The sequence below is a fragment of the Podarcis raffonei genome, chromosome 3 (assembly GCF_027172205.1).
Source record: "Podarcis raffonei isolate rPodRaf1 chromosome 3, rPodRaf1.pri, whole genome shotgun sequence".
Classification (NCBI taxonomy): domain Eukaryota; kingdom Metazoa; phylum Chordata; class Lepidosauria; order Squamata; family Lacertidae; genus Podarcis; species Podarcis raffonei.
Genome location: NC_070604.1, coordinates 537,380 through 550,429, shown reverse-complemented (window position 1 = coordinate 550,429; position 13,050 = coordinate 537,380). Strand labels below are relative to the sequence as shown.

The 13,050-nt window shown below is 43.0% G+C and overlaps 1 protein-coding gene across 1 annotated transcript in view; it reads left to right on the top strand.

Moving 5' to 3' along the window:
* Positions 1 to 13,050, top strand: part of COL4A1 (collagen type IV alpha 1 chain) — a 168,892-nt gene that overhangs the window by 36,511 nt on the left and 119,331 nt on the right. The window contains exons 3-11 of the mRNA XM_053380246.1: positions 1,450 to 1,539; positions 1,637 to 1,681; positions 3,065 to 3,109; positions 3,218 to 3,280; positions 3,372 to 3,425; positions 3,620 to 3,646; positions 6,797 to 6,880; positions 9,820 to 9,882; positions 13,012 to 13,047. Coding sequence (XP_053236221.1) covers positions 1,450 to 1,539; positions 1,637 to 1,681; positions 3,065 to 3,109; positions 3,218 to 3,280; positions 3,372 to 3,425; positions 3,620 to 3,646; positions 6,797 to 6,880; positions 9,820 to 9,882; positions 13,012 to 13,047 — 507 coding nt within the window. The remainder of the gene's footprint in view (positions 1 to 1,449; positions 1,540 to 1,636; positions 1,682 to 3,064; positions 3,110 to 3,217; positions 3,281 to 3,371; positions 3,426 to 3,619; positions 3,647 to 6,796; positions 6,881 to 9,819; positions 9,883 to 13,011; positions 13,048 to 13,050) is intronic.

Genomic DNA, 13,050 nt, shown 5'->3' with positions numbered 1-13,050 from the left:
AGTCTCATGCCACCAGGTTTCATTAATACCTACTAGGTCATATTTCCCATCCTGTATTAAGAGCTTCAATTTGTCTTGCTTGTTTCCCACACTGTTGCATCAATTGCAGTGCACTATGTTTGAAGCCGGAAGTTTTTAAAATTGTAGTTTTATTGCTTATTTTATTTCTTGTATTGTACTACAATCTGCATTCCATAATATTCAAATTTTAATACAGGCAATCTTCATTTTGCATGGAGATTCCATTCTGAACCCCCATACACATCGACGGAGCACATGTAAGCCCATTCTGCCCCATTCTGCCTTTTTTGTGACATTTTGGGGCTACTTCTGAGTTCAGCACTGTGTGTAATTGCACATTATTTGGTCTCACCTAAATTGGGAGTTGTCAATACCGTAAAATACAATATGAAATTTTAAAAAATAAAAATGCAGTTAAAAACCAATATTTAATGCAGACATGTCATGGACCACACCAGAATTGTGGGGAGCAAACATCCCTAAGTAGATGCTTCCATTCTGGAAGTGGAGGGAGGCAATTTCTGCATTCCCCTTACAGAACCCTGCACATCTGAACAATCTGCTTTGAAGGATTGAGGTGACAACAACAACAACAACAACAACAGTGTGGGAAAGAATCATAGAATTGTAAGAGTTGGAATGGACCCACAGGGCCATCTTTGGATGTGGTGCTGAGTTGTAAAGGGAAAGTGGAGCTTGTCTCCCTGCCCCCTTCTGTTTGTGGAAGAGAAGAAAGATCCCGGGATCCAATCCCCTGTAGTTTTTAGAAAATATAATTGGTTCTAAATTGCTAGCCACTGTTTCATATTCAGTTAATTCTCTGCAATGATTACTTTGCACATCTGATATTAAAGACATTATCTCCCCGCACCCACCCAAGGGCTCAGTTCTAATAGTGGTTTGTGTGTCAGTGTGATGCAGCATCATCAAATCAAACAACTTTCTGTTTTAGGAATCCATTTCCAGCTGCATGGAGAGATCCCAAGTGTATGGGATGCAGTGATAATAGTATAATTTTCAGCAGCATAAAACTTTTTACATATGCACATAGCAGCCACTGGGTGGCTAGGACTTTAATCCTCAGAATGTTAACCCTTTCTTCCTCTCAATGAAAACTGCTTCCCATCTGCTATTTGCATAATAGCCAGGGTGGTAGAGTGGTAGAGTGTTGGACTTGGACCTAGGAGACTAGCATTCAAATCCCCACTCAGCCATGAAGCTCCCTGGGTAACCTTGGGCTTGTCAGCCTAACCTACCTCACAGGGTTGTTGTGGAGATTAAATGAAGAGGGGCAGAACCATGTACAACACTTTGGAGAAAAGGTGGGATATGAATGCAAATAAATGAATAAGAGGAAAATGCCAACTCCTGCCACTATTTTTGTTAGGTTTCATTTTGCTAAATAGGCTATATTCTTGCTTTTCGCAGGGTGAAAGAGGTTTGCAAGGTTTACAAGGTTTGGTTGGATTTCCTGGAATACAAGGACCTGAAGGTCCCCCCGGCCCCCCAGGAATGAAGGTAAGATTCATTCTGTAGCTAAAAAATTAACCTGAATAGTTTTTCTTCAGACCATGCTGAAGTAAAAAACACCTTCTTTCCCCATCTTTTAAAATAGGGTGATATTGGAGAACCGGGATTACCAGGAACAAAAGGAACAAGAGTGAGTATGCTTGAAATTGTTTTGACCTGTTTTAAATACAGTCATACCTCGGGTTACAGATGCTTCGGGTTGCGCAATTTCAGGTTGCGCACCACACCAAACCTGGAAGTACCAAAGCGGGTTACTTCCGGGTTTCGACGCATGCGCAGAAGTGCCGAATTGCGACCCGCACGTGCACAGATGCGGCGCTGCGGGTTGCGAACGTGCTTCCCGCACGGATCACGTTTGCAACCTGAGCACGCACTGTAGTGGTTTGTCAGTATTAAACATTTTATTTTCAGCATGTACATGACACTTCTGAGTATAGAAAAGGGCAGATCTTGCCTCAAGTAACTCAAGTCTAAAATTTGACCAGTCTATTTTCATGCTGCCTAGTTCACTCAGAGCCGTCAATGAGGCTTTGATCTGAGAATGACAGTGAAACAGCCACCCACATTTACATTTTTCCAAATTATTCACTCCAGGATGATATCCAGCTGTTCCTCCTGCTAGGTGATATTTTCCTAGTTTTCAAATCCAGACACCTGAAGTTCATTCATTTTTCCTTCCACACAAAAGGTCTAAAAGAGGTTCTCCTATTGTTTATCAATGTCAACAATAGTCTTCCTCCAGTCCAACATGACAACTTTGCTTCCAATATTGAGAAACAATAAATCCTTCATCTTTATTCACACAGGAGTCTCTTCACTGTAGTCATATATTAAAACAGCAATTCATAGTTACTTACTCATTGTATATTCACACTGAGTTCCATATATTCCAGTCCCATTTCCAAATTGTTCTTCCACAAGCAAAAGGGCTACTTTCATTCAGTGAAGAAATTGATCTACTGAGGCTCCTACCAATGGAAGGTGATTTTTTTGTTGATTCCCTGCTGCCACAAACTTCTGCACTTTTCTAGAGGCATCTCCAATCCCCTAGAACAGATTTTAAGGCTACAGTAGAAAGGAGGATCAATGAAAGCCAACCCCTCCCCACTTCCACAAATAAGAATATCCTGTGAGCAGAATTCCGTTCATAGAAACTTAGGATCCAGACAGCCTCTTATCTGTCATTTACATATATCACAGCATTTTGTATCCTAACAAAGCCTACATGTGAGTAATATTGGTGATACTCCCATGAAGAACAGTTGTGCTGTGACAATCTGTGCCTACTCATAACCCAGCTGCTCAAAATATTTTTCTTCTTCTTTATGTTCTAACCAGTTAATCAATTTGACATATTTTTGAGAACTGGAGGTATCTCCCATGCATCTTTAAGAGAAATGTCTACTGAATTTTCTTTTTGTTATAACTATTCACCTGACATAGCCCCAAGTCTATACAGAGTACATTTTCTTAAAGTGATTAATTACCTTTATTATAATTTTATTAATTCCAGGGTGCACCAGGTCCAGCTGGCTACCCAGGAAATCCTGGCCTTCCTGTATGTATGATACTTAATTTGCAACTATCAATATTTCAGCAGTGATGTACACCAAAAATTAATCTAGCAGTTTTTGTGTATCTTCCCTCTCCTCTTTCCTAATCTCAGGGCATCCCTGGAGGAGACGGCCCCCCAGGGCCTTCTGGTATCCCAGGATGCAATGGAACAAAGGTGAAACAGCTGAAACAAACATTTTCTTGAAATATTGTTCAAACAAGTTTTATTCAGATAAGAAGTGTTGTCACTTTCTCTGTCCCTTTAGGGTGAAAGAGGTCCTCTTGGTCCCCAAGGTTTACCTGGATTACCCGGAAATCTAGTAAGCATTTAAAAAATAAATAAATAAAACAAAAAGTACAAGGGTAAGCAGTATAAAAGAAAAAACAGGTAAGAAAATGTATAGCTTGAGAATTCAGTCTTTTAATCTGATTTCAAATATACGCTTTAAAAACAATGCTTAAAATGTCTTCTTGATTTCTTAATTTCTCAGAAAATATAATATTTCTTTTCTAGGGGCCTCCAGGACCTCCAGGAATAAAGGTATATCTGACAATTAAAAACATTATTTGTTTTGTTTACAATAACAAAATATGCAAATAACTTCAGTACAGAAAAAATCCAGCAGGTGAAAGTAGCTGTGCTCAGCATTAGGAACAGCCAGAAGCTGCAGCAGTCAGGTCATCTGCTTAAGCTATAACTTTTATTTTGCTGCTATTTACTGCAAACAGCACCTTTGGAGGTCTACAACAAGCGGGGAGCTGATTTGTGTGCAAAACAATACAAAAAGAATATTAGTGATAGGCAGGAAACTGGTGTGGGGTTTCAGTTCAGATTGGAAGTATGTTTTAGGTTGGGCCCTAGCCTAGTTTTCATTCAAAATAAAATAGCCCATTAAGCATTTTGTTTTATTTTTAAAGACAAATGTGAATATTGCAATGTGTGTTTTGGCCCTAAGAAGCATGAAAAAAGCAGCAGATCAACCCATTTGGAAAAATATTCACAATCTAGACTTTCTAATGCAATAGATCATGTTTTTTCTGACTTCTTTATCCCAGTAGCCCTTGGTGCAACTGGAAATTTGTTTTGCACTTGTCACAGTTTAATATAATGAAAACTTCATAACACCCGCTGCTTCTTGCAACAGACTTTCTCTCCTCTCTTTGGCTGCTGCACCTTGGATTTGCTTAATGCCCAGCCTGAAGACGAGTTTTAGAGAATTCAAACACTTGATAAATAGATTGTGTCAACTTAGTTGTTCCTAATAAAGCTGTACTGTGACAGTAAAATGAGTAATTCTAATTTAGGAGATAGCTAATGACCACAAAGACAATTGTTATATATTGTGGATCACTCCACTCAATAAAGAAGAATTAGTCATGGTGGTGACTTTGCACTTTTTAAAAAAGAAGCTGAGAGCCACTGCATGCAGCAGCCTGAGTATACAAGTGTTTGCTTCTCTGAAGCAAGTCTAAAAGTTTAAAGGGATCTATTTGTTTAGAGATACGTGTCCCTCTTTCATTCTGATGTCTCACACCAGTGAAACCTCAGTGTCTGTCCAGGATAGCCAACGTGGTGCCCTCTAGGCTTAAGCTCCCATCAGCCATGTCCATTAGCAACACTGTCTGGGGCAGATGGGAACGAGTCCAACAACATATCTATGACACTATGATGGGTACATGGACATGAACAGCTGCATAAAGTGCTCCATGGCTCTGAAGGAGAAATTAAGCAGAGAGCTTTATGAGCATAATCATGAAGTTGTATAAGTAAGATCCAAGACACCATGGCTGTCAACTTTTCCCTTTTTTGTGAGGATTCCTATTCAGGATAAGGGAATTTCCCTTAAAAAATGGTAAACATTGACAGCTATGCAAGACACACACAAGTTTTCTGAAGTAAAGCATGTGATGTTGGCATCTGTCTGTCTCAAGAGACCATGGAGTGCGCCTATGGGGGTGAAGTCAAACTGCTGTATAGTGGTACCTCGAGTTACATATGCTTCAGGTTACATACGCTTCAGGTTACAGACTCCGCTAACCCAGAAATAGTGCTTCAGGTTAAGAACTTTGCTTCAGGATGAGAACAGAAATCGTGCTCCGGCGGTGCGGGGGCAGCGGGAGGCCCCATTAGCTAAAGTGGTGCTTCAGGTTAAGAACAGTTTCAGGTTAAGTACAGACCTCCGGAACGAATTAAGTACTTAACCCGAGGTACCAGTGGTACCAGTGGTTAGCGGAGTCTGTAACCTGAACCATATGTAACCTGAAGGGTATATAACCCGAGGTACCACTGTATTAGTAGCCCCAAAGTGACCTCCCTGGGGAAGAAGCCTGGACAGGGTGTCTGGAGGTCCTGGGCTGCCCAGACAACAAGAACCCCTCCTTGGCCTCTCTGAGGTAATCCAACAGAAACCAGAGCAATACATTTGGCACCAGCTTGGTTGCCAGAAGGAGGCATACAAGGTGCCATCCGCAGGCATAGCCAAGGGAGGGCAGGGAGGGCAGCTGGCCTCCTAGAACAAGTAAACCAATAGAAATACTTAACTGACCAATCACGTTTGTTCTCCCACCCCCCCCACAAAAATCCTGGCTAAGCCCATGGCACCATCCAACTGCCAACTGCTTCCAGATTTGTGTAGGGTTTACTAATCCAAAGATATCCCGCAAGGCAGCAGAGGTTTAGGGCCAGAGTCTGTCTTCTCCTAGATGGGCTCCCTTCCCAGGTGGATGAGCCCCATCTGCCCCTCACTTCCCTCTACAGCACATGCAGAAACCACCTTTTTGACCATTGGACCCACTATTGGTCTCTCCTTCTCAATCCACTGGAGCCTGTATTCTCATGCAGGGGAAGTCCCTAATTCACTAAGGGTTTGAGACCCATCAACTACCCTTACCTGGTTTAGCTGGCCAATCAAAGCCGTTCCTGGGGTGTGGCTGCTGTCTCATACTGTCAGCTTCTAGGAGCCACAGGTGAGAGCTGAGTGCAGAATGGGAACCAAAGGTGGACAAGGTACACCAGAAGGAACATGGTGTCTACTCCACCAGAGGTATTACCCCTCCCCTAACACCCCACATACCCCCAAAGCATTTAAAACATTTTGCAGTGTCTGTAGCAATTGGGGAACCTCCTCCTTCTCCACATAGCTGGCCAGTTTTGCATTCAGAGAATTTCAGCAGAGCATGGGCAGTTATCCAAAGTTAAGTAAATGTTTAGACCTACCATTTTTTAAAAAAACAAACATAGTTATGAGGCATAGATCACATTCTTTTTTGAAAGGATTTAAATAGATAGTGGTGATATAACATTTTTATACAAGTACAAATAATGAGTTAAAATGACTGTATGCTTTAGATTCCCATATAGTCCTTTTTGTGAGTCATGGAGAGAGACAGATATTCCCAGTTTTAACGACATCATGTGAGATCTTGGATGGCCCTTCCCAGAGCCCAGTAAGCAAGGCAGACAGCTAGAGCATGTAAGCTCCTCACCTTGCATGCATTCAAGTTGTGCTATGTCAGTTGATGGGCTGCCAAGCACACTAGGTGTGAGTCAACTGTACAGTCCTGTATTATTTGATACAAAATTGAAGAGACATGACCTGTCATTTATTTACTAGCAAGTAAAGGAGGTGACCAGCACTTACAGTATCCATGCAGAGCTGTAGAATCTCTTTTTCTAATTCATGTCATGTAGGGAGACCCAGGAGAAGTTATTGGACTGATACCTGACGGTGTACTAAAAGGTGAAAAAGGCTTTCCTGGTCACCCTGGATTACCGGTAAGGCTCATTATAAACCCAATAAAATTTACCTTCATTTTGATGGCTGAGGTGGAGGGAGGGTTAAAAGGGAAGCCTATATTGCAGAAGTTTGGAGAAGCAGTTTCAGTGCATATGTGTGCACTCTGTGTAAAAAGCCACATGAAATCCCTTGTGGGCCGTGGCAGGGCTGGCCCATCCAGGAGGCAGACTCAGCATCCACCAGGCAGCAGATCCTGATGCAGCTCTTCATTCACCCTTTGTTCCTGGTGTCAGTCTTCACTCACCCCTTCTTCCCAGGCAGGAAGAGGGGCGATTTTGTGGGAGTTTCTGTGTTGGTCTTTGCCTGGGTCCCAGGGGAAGGGAAGTTGTGTCTTGGGACAGTTAGCACTGTGGGAGGTAGGAGGGCTGCTTCCCTCTGCAGGAGGTGATGGCTCGTCATTGCTTCCTTGAGGCTGTCTTAGTTTCTCCTTTAGAATATTTGCAAGGTCTGTGCTGTTCTCCCTTCTCCTCTATTCTGCATCTTTCCCCCCACCACGCAGGAAAAGGTATTTTGTTGCAAAGCACCCAGATGCTGTGCTCATCTGCAGTTGTCACAAGGAGAGAAACTTACTGAAGCATGCAGTGAGGGAGCCTTTCTCATGCTTATTGTGTTTTGCAATGGGTGTTTGGGGAGAAAGAGAAGGGTGCAACTTCCACTTACTTAGAACTAGGGACCCATATTCCAAGGCAGAGCAGGTGTATATTAACCGGCAGAGCCAGTCAACCCATGAGGTAAAGTGAGTCAGCTGCTTCAGGCGGCCGGGTCCCCTGGGGCAGTAGATCCCACCCATTGTCTATCTTTGTTCCCGCCTTGTTCCTAATGTAGATCTTGCCTCCCCACCCCCATTCACTGGTAGGGAGAGAGGTCCCATTTGGGGGTCTGCCTCAGGTACCAAAATGACTTGGGCTGGACCTGAGTCACTCTATGTGTGCCAGATGAGCCTCCCTAACGAGAGAACATGTGGGATCCCACCAGTGCTTTTTTCTTAAAAAAAATAAAAAATGGTTAGGGGTACTCTCATTTTCCTACTCGTATTGAAATACTGGCCCTCAATGAGGCCAAACTTAGATCCACAAAATGTTTAGGGATGTGCGTACTGCATACTGGAGCCAGTGTGGTGTAGTGGTTAAGAGCGGTAGTCTCGTAATCTAGGGAACCGGGTTCGCATCTCCGCTCCTCCACATGCAGCTGCTGGGTGACCTTGGGCTAGTCACACTTCTTTGAAGTCTCTCAGCCCCACTCACCTCACAGAGTGTTTGTTGTGGGGGAGGAAGGGAAAGGAGAATGTTAGCCGCTTTGAGACTTCATAAAGGGAGTGAAAGGCGGGATATCAAATCCAAACTCTTCTTCTTCTTCTTCTTCTTCTGCAGCATCCCCCCAGAAAAAAAGCACTGGATCCCACAATCGAGAAGGTCCTTCTCCTCCCCATTTCTCACCTCAGATGGCAGGGCAGCCTGATAGAAAACCTGCTGAGGTGACAGGCTTATGTTGGAGTAGGCAGTCGATTAGTTGCCTGGATCCAAGCTGTGTAGGGCAGGGCCCCTTTCTCATTTTCTTATGTATTCATAAGAAATTTATATTGATCCATTAAATATCTGTGAGCCATTGACATCAAAGTCTGCTCCTATCTCCAATGTGCAGTTCTGTCCTAGATTCAGTGTCTTAAAACATGACATGGTGATCTGACCACACACCTCATGACATTGTTTTTGTCCTTAAAACAGCCATGGTGAGGGGTGGATGCCTGTAATTTATTGTTTGCAGCACTGTGAATTCTGTGTTTTAATTATTTTTCTGGTATTATTTTACACAGTGTTTTCATTTGTATATTTTGCTTATGTTTCGTAAGCTCCGAAGGAAGGAAGGAGCAGAAATGTAATAAATGGGTTGACTCATTGAAATCAAGATTCAGAGTTGACCTATTGAAATCAATGGACTTGTGATATAGAATTAACTTATACCGTTGCTTCAGCTATAGGTGGCATTGTGTCCGACTAAGTCATGCTGCGGTTCTAGACTGTTCTTTTATAAGAAAGCTGTTCCTTGGTTTAACAACCCTTTTGCCCTTGCTGCTTCCCTGAAATAACCTGACAGGGCTAAAGCTAGTTCTGACTGATTTGAGTCCATTGATTTCAATGTGTTTGCCCCAAGTATAAATAACTTAGTTGGATACGACCCAATAAACTTAGATTGATGCCATGGTTCTGGTAGTGGCAGTCTTCTGCCAACTGCTTCCCTGACGGAAATTGTCCCTGATGCTTCTGCCAGCTGTAAACTGGAAAATGTAGCTACAATATAGACTTCTTCCCACCTCCTGTCCCCACAATTGGGGGTGGGGGTGGGGTGTTAAGCCAGGGAAACAATGTTGGAGGAAAGGATAAATAAACCCTCCTTGAGAACCACAGCCACACTCCAAATCACCTCAGCTGCTTTTCAATGCAAAAAAGTTGTTACCTCTGTAGTTTGCCCTGAATCATACTAGGGTACAAGACAACAGAAGGGATGCAGGTGGTGCTGTGGGTTAAACCACAGAGCCTAGGACTTGCCAATCAGAAGGCGGTTCGAATCCCTGCGACGGGGTGAGCTCCCATTGCTCAGTTCCAGCTCCTGCCAACCTAGCAGTTTGAAAGCACGTCAAAGTGCAAGTAGATAAATAGGTACCACTCCGGTGGGAAGGTAAACAGTGTTTCCGTGTGCTGCTCTGGTTCGCCAAAAGCAGCTTAGTCATGCTGGCCACATGACCCGAAGCTGTACGCCGTCTCCCTCGACCAATAAAGCGAGATGAGCGCCGCAACCCCAGAGTCGGCCATGACTGGACCTAATGGTCAGGCGTCCCTTTACCCTTTACCTTTACAAGACAACAGAATGACAGATAAATGGGAAAGATACTGTGTTTAATGGTTTTTGTCATATACAGGGAACACCTGGTTCACCAGGTATTGCGGGCCCTGTTGGACCACCTGGACCTTCTGGAAAACCTGTAAGTGTCAGCTTATAGTTCTTTATTCGTAGATGCTTTGGGCAAACATAAGGCCACTGCCTTCATTCTTTGCTTCTGATACTTCCTCGAGAAGTGGCGCACTCTCCGCCCTTGGAAATTTTTAAGCCATCTTCTATAGATTCCTGAGTTGAGATTCCTGCATTGGAGGGGCTGGACTAGATTACCCTTGGGATACGTTCCAACTCTATGATTCCATGTACTGCTGTTTGTAACTCAAACATAATGTATAACATGTATAACAGATATGCAAAAGTAGGAGAAAGGAAGAGAAAGGAGACAACATGGCTAGAGGGTTAGAACTAAAAGTTGGTTAGCTCAATAAAGATATTGCAGAAGTGAAAAACACATGTTTACTTACTGCTCTGCAAAATAAAAAAATAATTTTTCAATAAGAACACCAATTAAAAATTAGTCAGGGTAAGGTCTGTGTTTGAGTGGGAGACCACCATAGGTGTCTGTGCATGTTACCTTGAACCCAGTAAGGGAAGAAATGTGGGGTATAATAATAATAAAAAAATATTTTTGTACATCCTGCAGTTAGACATGTGATGTGAGAATCTGGAAGGGTCCCTCCCACTCATTGCGCAGAACCTCACCCCGCTCTAATTCTGAGGTGAAGTGGCAAACAAACATAGCTAGACACAAACCTGAGGCACAAACATAGGTAGACAACGATCTGGAATTAAAATGGCCACAACTTTATTGATTATAGGTGTAGGTGGAACTTTGGCTCACCTCGCATTGGATGTATATCCACTCCAGCCTCCCAGCGGAAGGCTGCAACCACTTCAGGGTCATGCCAAGAATTATGGCCTCCCCAAGATGTCAATCAACTGAGGTGGCCGTCCTAAGGCTGCCACTGGAAGCCCTATGACCCATCTGCCCCATGTTGGCTTCTAGATAGGGGCATCCTGGAAATACTGCTGATTCCATACTGGTTGATGCATCACTTCACCCGACACTCAAAGACTAGGATTCCAACTAATTACTTACCCCACAAAGTTGTGATGTTTTGCTATGGGGGAGGCAAAAGCTCCAGACTGGCCAATTTGTCCACAAATCATCTACAAGTTCCTTCCCGGCTTTGAATATAGCAAGCAACCATTAGCAACCATAGTGTTAAGTTGCGGGTGAACATATCAGACGACACAGCGATTCTTCAAACAGCTCTTGTTTATTCACAGGCCAGAACTGAACTGAACTGAAGGGTTCAGCCAGCCTGCTTATATAGAGCTCCACTAGAACGCAACAGTAACCATTTTCTGTAAATATCCAATCACTGAATGTCACTTTCGATCCCTTATTTGCATATGTGGACCTGAGTGAAAACTATCTACAGTATCCCCCTGCTGGCCCAGGGTGAGAACTTCAGTACATAACACCTAGCAAAGTCAGGAAGTAGGAGAAAACAAATTGTTAAGCTGGGAAATGACCTAGGGAAGGTGTTATGTATTGGGTTTAACACATTTTATGTTACAAGGCGCGTTCTAACCAATCGTATAAGCGTTGGTAGACGAACGTTCTAATGGCAAGTAAGCGCATGCACTTTCAACTGTCAATGGTCAGTTCATGCTGGGGCTTTTATTATTGTGTAGCCCTATGAGTTTGGTTTTTTCCCCCTACAAGTGAGCTGTTGTCACTGACAATGTTGAGTAAACGTAGTTGAGGAACTTATACTGCCTTGGACTTCTGACTTTTTCCAAACATTTAACAGGAAGAAAAGCAACATTAATGCTGGATCTGAGAAGGAAAATAATATTAGCAATGTGATAAGGATTAAGCTGAGTTAAAAGCATCCTAAGGAGAAGGAGGGGCAGGAGGGTTTTTGCTTCTGGGGCCTACTGTGCTGCAAAGTTCCACCGCACGAATGGCCCTTTTATGGATTGTTGCTCTGGTGATAAGGGCACCGACTGGGCCATTTTAATGGGCATTTGGGTGGGAATCCATCCCTAGATCCCCAGGCCATGGGGCATTCCCCACAAGGATCAAGGGTGGCAAGGATCAAGGGTGGAGTCCAAGGGACCTCAAACATCAGCCCTGCAGTGAGTGGCCATCAGATGATTGTGTATTGCAAAGCACCTTGCACACAGGTAGCATAATACTAGTGAAAAAATAATTGGCAGGCAAGATTACAACTTTAAATATTAACTCTATCCACCCTGAATAAAATATTTTTATTTACTGTGTTTTTCAAGAAGTTTTCCTCACAGGGAAAACTTTGTGTACTTCAAGAGTCTGGGGGTTGGTTGCAGCCTGAGATAGTTGAATTTAAGTTCCATTGAAATCACTGGGACAAGTTAAGACTAAGTTGTTTAACTTCAAAGAAACCTAGGTTTAACTTACTTATCCATACATATTTCTATAGACTATTCAGGTGTGCAGTATATGCATATCCTGAACACATGGAGAGGGACCAGTGCCCTTTTGCATCTTGCACAGAATGTATGGAGACAGGGGCAGAACCCCCCTCTCCCCTGCCTCCATGTGTTAGGCATGAGTACTGAATGCCTGAACTGAGGCAAATATTTGTAGTGCAGTGTACTGAACACTTCCGGCTGATACACCACAACTTCACCCAACGGGTTCTACTTTACCTAAATCAATAATTAGAATGAGTGGCAATCAGAAGGATGTAAGACAGAATGCCTTTCAATTTGGCCTGACTACATACAGTATAGAGCTGCTCTTTTCTCCTTTGTTCAAGAGCTAGTTCTACACTCACTTTGTGATTTTTTTGAAGCAACCTGTGGGTACCATAAATATAAAAACTACTGTTATAGACATGGTGAGCCACCTCCTGAGTTTGGTGGTTCAGCCAAAAGCCACTGGGAACAGGAAGTAGGGTGTAAATTCATCCTCTACTTAGAGAGAGCCGGTTCTTCTGTGGGCTTTGACTTAAGGATTAATCTAAGCAATGCGTTTCTAGTACAGAATTGACTTAGTCACTTCTGCTCCTTGAAAGCTGTTTTCAAGATAAAACAATTCAATGACTTAATTCACTGATAGAAACAGTATTAAATAAAGATTCCATTTATAAAATTATCCTTTGTTAAAGAATTGACAAGGCTGAAACAAGCAAATCAGTATTAATAAAACAATCTTTTTCAGGGTTCTCCAGGGCCACCAGGCCCCCCAGGTGAGAAGGTA